This window comes from Heteronotia binoei, chromosome 4, assembly GCF_032191835.1.
Source record: "Heteronotia binoei isolate CCM8104 ecotype False Entrance Well chromosome 4, APGP_CSIRO_Hbin_v1, whole genome shotgun sequence".
Taxonomy (NCBI): Eukaryota; Metazoa; Chordata; class Lepidosauria; order Squamata; family Gekkonidae; genus Heteronotia; species Heteronotia binoei.
In genome coordinates this window covers 136,017,555-136,030,030 of record NC_083226.1, presented here as the reverse complement: position 1 = coordinate 136,030,030, position 12,476 = coordinate 136,017,555, and the positions used below count along the sequence as shown (strand labels likewise).

The window sequence follows — 12,476 nt, the reverse complement described above, 5'->3', positions numbered from 1 at the left end:
CCTGGTTTTTTCATGAATCATGAGAAACATGTGCCGCCAAATCACAAGCCTCTCTATGTGACCCTGATGACTCTCTCCCTCCTATGCTCTTGCCTAGTACTGTTTGATCCTTGGCAAAAGCATAAGATGCCAAGCATCCTAATTTGTAAGATAATACTACTATTGAAAGTTAAAGAATCTTAGTTTATCTTAGGAAATGGTCTAAGATAAAATACTTCTTGTGTGGATGACTTATTTTCTAGGTCTGTATTAACGGCCATATATTGTGAAAGCTTGATAGTGTATCTGTGTTTGAATGGCCCTATTATATATGCAGCATGATATGTCTAAAATGGTTAACTTAGTTCTTCCTAGAATTTTATTCCCTTGAAGGGTTTTCTTTCTGAATAGACCTTGTGATAGTTGATATTTACAACAATTTTTGTAATGAATAGATGATATTCTGATTTCAGACTTCATTTTATAAAATATACATACTGGTGCTATCTGTTCGTTGGGTTTGAAATTATGTTTTGAGCTGTAAGAGCTGTCAAAGAAAATGAAGCTGATGAACTTGAAATAATTCACTCATAGCATTTTATAGTTGCTTTATAGTCCATTGTAGTTTATCTCCTTTATGCTGAAATTTAAATGTCTTAATTAGCTTGTTTTCTTTCCCCCCACAGCCACATGATTTTGATGAGTGCAGATTTGACATTAGTGTAAATGATAGTGTTTGGTACCTGCGTGCTCAAGATCCAGATCATAGACAGCAATGGATAGATGCAATTGAACAGCACAAGGTATGACTTCTGTTTCTTAGCAATTAATAATGGTACATGATTATGGACAGTCCTCCAGGGTACTGCTTAACACTTGAGTCCTATTTCTTACGGAAAGCAGGTGCTAGTGTGCTCAAGAATTCACAATGGTATATTACCTTTGTCTGTTTTACCTTGTTTGTTTTGTTTTTTGCTGGCTTATGGCTTATGGCAACTCTTTAGAGTTTTCAAGGCAAGAGACATTCAGAGGTAGCTTACCATTGCCCCCCTCATAGCAACCCAGGACTGACTTCCTTAGTTGTCTCCCATTCAAAATCTGTGAAAGATTTTGCTTTTGATAAATGCCACAGGAATTGTAAACCATTAGTGAGAGACTAGCGAGCATCAAGAATCTACATGTGGCTAAAGAGAGCTATACTGTAACAGAATAGCTCAGGAAGGCACTTTATAAAAGAAAAGCAACTGTGGATTATACCACTTTGTGTGAGGTATAATATCAGTTTGCTGCATTTATAGTCCTGTTGTTTCATTATTTTCAACTAATGCAATACCATCTTTTTTTCACTGTATCAACATTCTTTATCATGCCTAATGCTATGTTCACTCATGTTTTGGTAATCTTAGTCCTAGTACACTGCTCCTTCAGTGTGTCTTCATATTGATTGTATCAGCCTACACTGTGCTTATTTAGATGTCTCTTTGTATGGACTGTTATTTATTTACACCACGTAATTTACTTTGAGTCTCACTGAAAAAGGTAGATGAAAAACACTGTAAAATAATATAGACCCAGGTGGGCAGCCGTGTTGGTCTGAAGCAGTTGAACAAAGCAGGAGTCAAGTGCACCTTTAAGACCAACCAATCCCCTTGTCTGATGAAGTGTGCTTAGAGAGCACATGAAAGCTTGTGTTCTAAATAAAATTGGTTGGTCTTAAAGGTGCAACTTGACTCTTGCTTTGTAAAATAATATGTGTAAATTAACAGCTTTATCTCTTTTTGAGTCCAGTGGCACCTTTAAGACCAACAAAGCTTTATTCAAGGTATGAGTTTTTGTGTTTACACCCACTTCCTTGTGCACAAGAAAGCTCATACCTTGAATAAAACTTTGTTGATATTAAAGGTACCACTGGACTCAGAATTTGGTCTGCAGCTTCAGACCAACATGGCTACCCACCTGAATCTAGCTTTATCTCTGAGAAGTGGAGATTAAACTTACTGTGGATGGTACAGTTCAAAAACAAATTGTTACAGAAGGTATTTGGGTTTAAATACTGGTTGTTTTTGTAAAGACTATCTAGTCTAAAAGGGTTTATTGGTTTGAGCTTAATAATGTTCAGTGCTATAGAGAGGGCTCTCTTAATTTAATGGAAGGTCAGGTGTCAACGACATTCTTAACTAAATCTTTGTTTAATTGGTTAAATGTAGTTGCATTTTTCTGACTGTCCATTTAAAACAATACCTTTCTGTTTTAAAAGTAAAGCCACAAAGTAAATGGATCTCTGAGGTGGTGTGGGTGTAGACAGGGAACATAAAAAAAAGAATTTTTAAATTGCTGAACTCAAAGCAAATTTCAAAAACATAAATAAAAATGGTTTGTAAATAGAGAATAGGGAGGGGAAAGTAGAACAGTGAAGGCCAAACTGAACTCAGGCCAAGCATATAATAGCGTCTTTGACCACTCCCACTTCTGAAATGTTACTGATCTGCAACACAACTCATTCAGTTCCATCAGATATGTCCATAAACAACTAGCTAGTCATAGCTTTCTCTGTATTAGGTGTGCTGCTCTGGAATAGCCTACTGAAGTGGCTTCAGAGGGTGCCTTCATTGGCTACATTTAGGGAGACAGTTCTGTTTCAGAGACTGTGAATTGCTTCAGCAGACTTGATTGTGTTTTTAATCTGTGTTTATCACCACACTGTTCTTATTTTGTTAATGGACTTGAGCATTTTGTGTCCTTGCAATGTGTTGTGCTATTAGGTGCCTTGAGCATAAGGATATAAATATTTTAAATGCATTACTGAATATGGAAGAAATGACAGAATATACCAACCTACCTACAAATTAAAAGACTATTTCACCATTTTCTGTGCTTTTTATATGAACAGCAGAAACTTAAAATCATTTTTGCCTGTTAAAATTGGGTGAAGAGAATCGAGAAGTATACACTATTTTTAAAATTGTGTATATTTTGTCAATTTGAGTGAATTTATGTTGGGCAGGTGAATTTTTTTCAAAACCATTTATCTGTTTCTGCATACTAACGGGGTTTTGGTCTTATGGTTTTTGAAGGGTAGGCCAAGCCAACTATGTAGCAAGACATCTCTTGAATCCCAGAAGATTGAAATGATGATTGAGATATGGCCTGGATATGTGCCATTACAAGGGGAGGGGAGAGTTTCACTATGCACACTCAAGGTCTTGGCATGGCTATACTTCCTTGTTGGATCCTAGCTCAGGAGTATACTAAGTACTGCTATAGGTTCTTCTGCTTCAATGAAGGGTAGTCTTGAGCAATAAATGTCACTGCAGCATGAATAATAAGCAGCATTAAATGGCCTTCTAATGAATGAGTTTAATCCTGTACTGGTCTAGCTGGATCATCCAGTATAAAATATAATCTGAAGGGACATGCTGAAATACTTCCATGACTCCACAGGTTCTTGTTGTAATCCTGGGAGTTGCTGCATTTTTTTATATACCCGTTTACATAGTTGGATAGAACGTTGTATTCTGGCAAGACCCGTATAGTCGTGTACATAAGCGACCAAGAAACTAGCTAACAAAGTGCTGCTGTTACAGGGGGAGGGGGGACTTTGCTACAGCTCTTTGCACAGTACAAAAAGGCTTAACCAGTTATCCATATTTGAGTGTATGAACTATTCCCAAGTAAGCAAGCTGGTGCCTCAAACGTTGTATAATGTGAAGGCAGTGTGGAGGGGAGGGACATAATCTTGATTTCTTAGCTGTAATACCAGGACATGCTATTTTTTTTTCAAGATACATATTATGGGTGAACTTCTGTATAGATGGCAAAAACTTGGCAGCTGTTTCCAAGATGTCAGCAGATGGGGGAAATGCTGCTGTGAATCCAGAAATATATGAAATCAGAGAGCTCACAGGTATGAATAAGGTATATGACTTAGAACACTCTGTGAGAGCTTTAACTAATACATATATTGAAAACAAAGTTTTAAACCACAGTATTTTTCACTTGTTAATTTAGAAATATTTTGCAGTCCATTTTACAATATACAGCAGGGGTGTCAAACTAATTTTTTATGAGAGCTGGATCTGACATAAATGAGACTTTGTTGGGCCAGGGCATGTCAGGTTGGGCCGAGCCATGTTGGACTGGGCCATGTGTGTACCTATTTTAGATTAGGTAGCAGAGATATAAATTTTATTAAGATCTCAGACAAACACAAATATATTTTCTGAAAAACTTAAAACATGCTTAAAATGTTAGCACTCATTGGTCTTAAAGATGCTTCCTTTGTATTTCTCCCATGGGATCCAGGGAACTGGGCAAAGGAAGCTCTGTCTCTTTCCTTCCTTCCCCAGGGCGCTAGGGGCAGGGTGGGGAGCCTCAGCTAAGAGAAGGAAAAAAGGCTTGGCTCAGTAGTGCTGCTGTACAATTGAGCAAGCCTTGCAAAGCAAGCTGTTATGCAGAAGAAAGCAAGATATAGGGAGAAGAAAGCAGATGACAGCCAGTTGTTTGGGGGCCTGATAGGAGCCCTCCAGAGGCCTGATTCGGCCCCCAGATTACATGTTCGACACCTCTGATATACAGTGTTCTTTCTTCATTTGTAGGACTTCCTGAAGTCTAATGCAGGTGTGACTGCAATTCGCAAACTGGTGTGGCTGCAACTGGACTGCTGCTTCCATCCACTTTCAGAGTAAATCCTTCCTCAGGCAGCTCACCAAGGGATACAATATTTCAATTGGCACTGCTCTGTATCTCCAATGGACCTAGCATGACTCCACACTTCTATCTGCCCTAAGTGTGGAGCTGTGCTAGATCCATTGGATATACAGAGCAGTGCCAATTCAAATACTGTATCCCTTGGTGAGCTGCCTGAGGAAGGATTCACTCTGAAAGTGGACAGAAGTAGCAGTCCAATTGCAGCCACACCAGTTTGGGAATTGCAGTCACACATGCATTGGACTTCAGAAAGTCCTACAAATGAAGAAAGAAATTGTAAAATGGACTGTAAAATATTTCTAAATTAACATGAAAAATACTGTGGTTTAAACTTTGTTTTTCAATATATGTATTAGTTAAACCTCTCACAGAGTGTTCTACGTGAATCCAGAAATGGCTGCTTCAGGTTTTGTCCTCCAGTTTGTTAAGAAAAACCTTCTTACTGGAAAGATAATTCTCATTTATATAAATGTATATAAATAATTAGAGCTTTTAAAAACTTATTCATCTTCTCTGTAAATATCACAGATAACAGTAACAGGATCATTTTTGTCTATGTCCTATGCCAAAACGGTCTTGCTTGTACAGTATTACTGGAAAATATTAGCCCAGACACCTTTGTTATTCTGTTGATTGTGTCCCTTGAGGGATAATGTGTATGTAATCTACTACATACAACAATAGCTTGCCACCTTGTAAAAAAGCAAAGCCTTTTGGTAAGGGGAAATTAAATATGGATTTGCAGGAGGACAAGAGGAGTCTATCATTGTAGGTTCCCCCCCACACACCAAACATATGAACATATGAAGCTGCCTTATACTGAATCAGACCCTTGGTCCATCAAAGTCAGTATTGTCTACTCAGACTGGCAGTGGCTCTCCAGGGTCTCAAGCTGAGGTTTTTCATGCCTTTTTGCCTGGACCCTTTTTTGGAGATGCCAGGGATTGAACCTGGGACCTTCTGCTTACCAAGCAGATGCTCTACCACTGAGCCACCATCCCTCCCCGGCCCCAGCTATCCCTGCCCCAGAGTTTCAGATGTGTTTCAAACAGGCTGTGCCAGATAGGGGGTGAGGCAGAACTTCTCAGTAAGATATGCACTGTGGAACAGGAAAAGGGTTAAACACCTCCTGCTGTTGCTCTAAATTCTCTCTCTGGAAAGGATTTTTCCTTGTTTCTTTAGGGTACTTGGAACTCTGTTGCACATGAGTGCAATGTGATTTTAGTCCCTTAAGGGTGTGTCCAAAAGACACACAACTGCATAGTAAGGCAGCGGGGGGGGGGGGGAGGCTTAAGTGCATGAAATCTAAGAGAAATTATTTTTTTTTTCAGCTGAATAATAGATAAAGCTATTCCTGGTGGTTGCTACCAACACTAGAGAGTTTCTAATTGTTATTGAAGTGATTATTCTTGTTATGGAAGCACACATAACTGTGGCTGAAACCAGATATGTATTTACAGGAGTTGAGCTATTGAAATTCTTTGTTGGTCATTAGACCTTGAATTGAGGCAGGTAACTTTCTGATTGTATTCAGGTGTGTGCACTAACTCTCTTTGTAATGTTTTGTTTTTTAGATATCTCAATTCTGTGCCTGGGAAAAATAAGTAAAGCATATTTCTAATTTTATTTGTAATTCACTTAGCCTATTATCCAAAGTACTATACAGCATAAACACACAAAACACTGGATACAATGTAAACATTTGCCACGTCTAATTCTGCTTTCACTATTTATATCTATGGGCAAAGAGCTATGCAGGGCATAGAATCCCTCATGAGTGGCTCTACAGTTCCGGGAACTTTACCAGGCAGTTTTTTTGTTTTGTTTTGTTTTTTGCATGCCTGTTCACAACCCCACAATCAATTTTAAAAGACAGCTAAGTTTCTCAGCCCATTTACATTTTTGGAGTCCATACTAAGTAGTTGTCTGATCCACAAACTATGATGACCACTCTCAAATGTTTTAAGAAATTAAATTGAGTTCATGTGTTTAGGACAAGTAGCATTGACCTATTCAAGCTTAAGGGGTTTTCCTCCCCTTACCACTGGTAATGGGTCTTAAACTCACTGCAGCTTTGTATGCAAGTTTTACCATTAAAAGTTTAGGCCTGAAACAGTCTTCAAAAACAAAATCTTGATTGCCAGTGTGATCTAAGATTTTGGGTTTAAAGAATCTGAAACAGTACAGGATTTGCTGCTGAAGACAGACTTCTAATCATTTAAAATTAGGTTACCTTGAAAACATTAAATGCAGAATAAATGGAATGTCATGGAAGCAGGATAAAGGTTACTGTTGGACTTTGACCAATAGTAACCCCAAGCAGGTCTTAGACTTTTTAATTGCCTCCATCTAGTGGCCACTAGTATTTGTTGCATGCAATCCCTGATAGGTTGTTTCACTTTTATTGTGTAGTTCTGTCATCAGGGAGTAATATCTAGTCATAAGCTCTAAACAGACAAATATTCTCATAGGAGAAAATTTTCATGTGTCCCTGTGTCATAGGGTTGCCAAGTCCAATTAAAGAAAAATCTGGGGACTTTGGGGGTGGAGCCAGGAGACATTGGGGGTGGAGCCAAGAACAAGGATGTGACAAGCATAATTGAACTCCAAGGGAGTTCTGGCCATCACATTTAAAGGGACAGCACACCTTTTAAAATTCCTTTCTTCCATAGGAAATAATGTATAGGGGCACCATCTTTTGGGGCTCATAGAATTGGACCCTCTGGTCCAATCGTTTTGAAACTTGGGGGGTATTTTGGGGAGAGGCACTAGATGTTATACTAAAAATTTGGTGCCTCTACCTCAAAAAATAGCCCCCCCAGAGCCCCCAATACCAACGGATGAATTCCCTATTATTCCCTATGGGAATCGTTCTCCATAGGGAATAATAGAATGCCCAGTAGACATTTCCCTCCCCCCCATGCTTTCTAAAAGGGGGGGAGGGCCTCCAAACCAGGGAATCCCCTGCCCCCTCCCTCTCACAAACACACACACACTTACCAGATCTTCTTCCGGAGAACTCTTGCTGTGAAAGTGAAAGCAAAAGAAAGGGCGGGGCTGTTCTCCCAAGCCCTTCCTGCTCCCTGCCCAGCCTTAAAGTGGCAGACATTTTACAAACGGCTCAGGATCTCTATAATGAAGCCTACAGGTATGTTCTCCCCCCCCTCCACCCCCCACCCCCCGCTTCCCACTTCTTGAAGACCGGGAGATGAGGCTGCAAACCCAGAGGACTCCCGCCAGAGCGGGAGGGTTGGGAAGCCTACTGTGTCATAAAGTGACCATATGCAAGTAGAGCTATAAATAAGGAGAACTGGGTTCTAAAAGTATGCCAAGAGCATTTTGTAATTATATTATTATATTCTAGAGCATCAAGTGCACTGCTTGAGAGGCTGCTGTCATTTTCCTTCATAAGATTGAGGTTTCCTGTACTAAAGCTGTAGTATTTTCCTTTTGTGTGCTGCAGGAGTGGGGTACTCAGGCAGGCTCCCCTGACCCAGTGGGTTGTGCACTTAAGGTAGCACTAGGCAAAGATAAGAAAAGTTATAGCAACCTCATTTTATTGAGAACAGAATACTGGTACAAATGATTAATTGCATACTTTTCTTCCCATGTTTCTTGCCTGGAACCTAGAAATTAAGAAATGCTTTGCCCAATAGGGCCACACTACCACATTCAGCTATCAGAAGGGAAACCAGACTATTCCATTTCAGACCAGACAATTACACAAATATGTATCAACACTCAACAAGGGTAAGAGTAATTTGCAGGTCCCTGTAGTCTCAGAATTCATGTTTTTGGCCTCTATGATTGATGCCTACAAAGTTTTTACATCATGAACAGTTTGTCAGCCTGTTCCAGGTTTGAAATGTTCATAAGAACATAAGAGAAGCCATGTTGGATCAGGCCAATGGCCCATCCAGTCCAACACTCTGTGTCACACAGTGGCAAAAAAAATTGTGTGTGTGTATATATGTATATATATGTGTGTGTATGTGTGTGTGTGTATATATATATATATGTATGTATGTATGTGTGTGTGTATATATATATATATATATATATATATATATATATATATATATATATATATTTTTGGCCACTGTGTGACACAGAGTGTTGGACTGGATGGGCCATTGGCTGATCCAACATAGCTTCTCTTATGTTCTTTAATGTTCCAGCAGGGCTGCTCTTATGTTTTTATGATGTTTCCATGGGCTGGTGAGTGATGACAGTGCAAATATTAAGACACTGGCCATCCCACTTGGCAAGGCTGCTCTTGATGCCCAGGTCAGACATGGGGGGGGGCGCAAGGAGATGCCTGAGGGGGAAAGATTGAGGTGGCAGTACCTTGAGATGCACCTTCATCTCTTTCTCTTGCAAGACCTCCAGTCTCTCTTCCTCCCTCTCCTTGGAAGGCCTGATGGATGCTGGAGGAACAGGAGAAGATGCACCCAGTCTCTCCTTCAGTTCTTCCATCACCCTCTGGGTCTCTGGGGTGAAATCAAGACCAGAATACTCTTGTCTTCCAAGTTCAGCACAAAATACAGCTCAGGCTCTTCCTCATCTTGTTACGAGGGGCAGCCAGTGGCAATATCAATGAAGAAAGACCTTGTGAAGCCTCTTCATCATAACACCCCAGCCAGAGAAGAAGATGGTGAAGAGCTGTTGTAAGACAGGCTTGAGCTGGTGGAGGGAAAGGGTAAGGAAGACTGCTTCTCTCCACTACAACCCATCCTTGACAAAAACAAAAAACATAGACAAAATTGAAATAATATTTTGAAATCCATTTCACCAGTCTTTAAGCTTGCCCAGCCTACAGACAGAACTAAGTCTTCCCATGCAGGGACCAGGTACATCCAAAGCAGCAGCACTGATAGCACTCAAAAAAATATAGCTCTGAAATGGAGCCAAGCTATAGGCAGGCCTGCATTTTACCCTGTTTTGCCCATGTTCAGAGCCATGGAAGATGTGAGAGCAAGGGCTCCCTCTGTCATCTGATCCTGTCGTCTATGACAGTTGCCTCCATCTCCTCTCCCTCCTGTTGCTAGGGAACCCTGATCAATGACAACAGGCCAGGGAGCCTTAAAATGGAGACTCCAAATATTCACAAGTATCTTGGAGATTTATCAGGAATCAATATTCAGAATTTCAGCCTTGAAATATCCAAGTTCACATCCCTAGCAACAGCTTCTCTGTTTCAAAAGGGAAAGCACAGAAGGCTTGTTTTTTTTTACTAAGACTAGAAGAAAGGAACGGAAAATTCCTAACAAACCCTTCCTCCCAGAAAAAGAGAGGTCAAACAACTGCTTCAAATATCACCTCCTAGAGCCCCGTACAGAATGCAGTACTGCAGTCCAAGCTCTGCTCACAACCTGAGTTCAATCCTGGCAGAAGCTGAGTTAAGGTAGCCAGTTCAAAGTTGACTCAGCCTTCCATCCTTCTGAGGTCGGTAAAATGATTTACCTTTATATCTCTGATACTCCCACAGCTACTGTAGCAAAGTCTTTAAATAGAAGAAAAAGAATTGCAGATTTATGCCCCGCCCTTCTCTCTGAATCATAGACTCAGAGCGGTTTACAATCTCCTTTATCTTCTCTCTGGTGTCCAATGCTCCTGCTGTAGGGCAAACCAACTTTTGTCAACATCTGGGCTAATCTCTTGCAGGAGAAAAGCTTTCAGGAATTTAATAATCTAATTTCTTCAGCCTCCCTTCTTTCTCTCCACTCCTTAACTACTAACTCTTAACATTTCTTCTGTCTAGCAAGTTTAGTCCTTGACGGGGTGGGTGGGGGTGAGGGGTGCTTTTGCTTAATAATTTTCTTCATAGCTGAGAATTCCTGTTGACTAACCTGTCAATGATGTGATTCTACTTTTGTGATTAGTATGGGCCACAGATTTTTGCTCTTTTTTTAAAAAAATTATAGTAGTGGTGAAAGTCTTTGGAGACAAGGACTTTTGGCAGTGAAACTCTGTAGAGCACCATCTATACTAGCAGTGCATATATAAAACTGTAATAATTACTACTACTATGTATTGTACCACAGCTGAGCACTAGCTTTAATGCTTCAGAATAATTTAGTTGGCAAGAGAAATATAGCAGCTGAACTAAACAAGGCTTCAAAAGTGCTGTAAGGCATGTGTGTTCCCTTTATTTCTAGCCTTTAATCCCCAGCTTTGTTGATATAAAGACTACCTTTTTAAACTGCCCTCTGCTTCACAAGGGACCATTGTTGTCCACCTAATGCTGAGGAAACATCTGATTAACTATTGGCTGTTAACTCTCAAAGAGAGACTAGCTATATTTTTACTTCTTTATCCCGTTTGTTCCTGCACATCTTGATATGTGAGTTTGGTTGTTCCTGATACAAAGATTGTGCTACTAAATCTCTCAGAAGAAATAACCAGACTCCACCTAGTGGAAACTTTGAGCTGAAGGGAGTGAGTGACAGTTCTGAAGCTTTAATTTTTCCAGAATATCCCTGTCGATTCATGATCGCAAACTGCTTTTCATGCATCATTTTTCCCCTATGGCCACTATCTGTATCTGTAGGACTTTTGGAAGAGGTGGCATAAAATTGCTTATATAAGTAGTATTTCACGTGTTCCAGCTTTGCAGACAAATTGTGATCGCTATCTGTAAGCATGCATTCTCATTCCTTGGTATAGCTTTACTATAAAAGATAAGATGCTTACTTTTTGTAGCTGCTAATCAGTATAGTATAAGTTAAGAAAAATGAATTTCAATGTGAGTGTTCAGCTCCACAAGGGGTTAAAATAAAATTTTCTCATATGGGAAACCCATAGGGTAGGAAATGCTCCTTGTGTAAGCAGTGATGCTTCCCATGAGCCTGTGCTTTTCTCTGAAGCATTATTGACCCACATAAGGAAATCCTCTGACAGTTGACTAAGCACAGAAGGCTTGATTTGACTGCATACATTTAGCTTTTGTGTTGTGGAGTGCTATTTCTTTAATGATGTATCTTGCTGCTGATAGACACCATTACCTGAGCCAACAAAATATTTCATAAGGATCATGTGGAGTTTTTCCACCCCTGTCTGTTGATCTATGAGGCAGCTTTCAGGAAGGAATCATGGAGTCTGTCCAGAGATGCAGAAGCCTGGTGAAGATTTTGCAGTGTGTCTATAATGTCAGTTCTAAGTGTAGCTTTGAGGCTTCGCCCTATGCATGGATATCTGTGAAATTGCTTCTGGATGTTCAGCATGGTAATTGACTTCAGTGTTTACTGTCACTTATTGATTGCTTACAACAGTAAGCGAATATCTATGCTTTTATATGGGGTGTACTTAGGGTGCATTGGTTTGCAGAGGGGCAACTGGAGTATTTATACTGGGGTGGAAGAAGCCTATGTCTACATTCTTTGTTTCTCTTTTAACGGAGTTATTTCTGCAGTGAATACCTAATGATCTGCTCTGTGAGATACAAAAAGTGCAACAGGGATCCATGCTGACTTGGATGTTGCAGTAATGAAATGGTGGGGCTTTGCATGATGTGTATGTATGTGTGCCATTGTACTTCCTCTTTGCATGCTTTTTGTACATACCATTAATTCCTGTACATTCCTCTGTGTACTGGTTTCAAAAATGATATTCTTTGCTTTGTGTTCTTCTGTGATATTCTTTTCTTTTCTCAGTTCCAGGCTATTGATAGAGGTTTCCTGCATACTCCTGTCTGTGCAGTTGCTACTGCTGTCTGGAAATATGCAGATATCAGCATTACATAGCTCACAATGCAATTCTAAGCAGAGCTGCCCCCTTCTGAGCCAGTTGAC

At 40.0% G+C, this 12,476-nt stretch overlaps 1 protein-coding gene across 2 annotated transcripts in view; it reads left to right on the top strand.

Annotated features, from left to right (window-relative positions):
* The window catches only part of CERT1 (ceramide transporter 1), a 105,644-nt gene that overhangs the window by 37,836 nt on the left and 55,332 nt on the right, over nucleotides 1-12,476 (top strand). For both annotated transcript variants that reach the window (XM_060235830.1, XM_060235829.1), the window contains exon 3: nucleotides 666-782. In XM_060235830.1, the coding sequence (XP_060091813.1) occupies nucleotides 666-782 (117 nt within the window). The remainder of the gene's footprint in view (nucleotides 1-665; nucleotides 783-12,476) is intronic.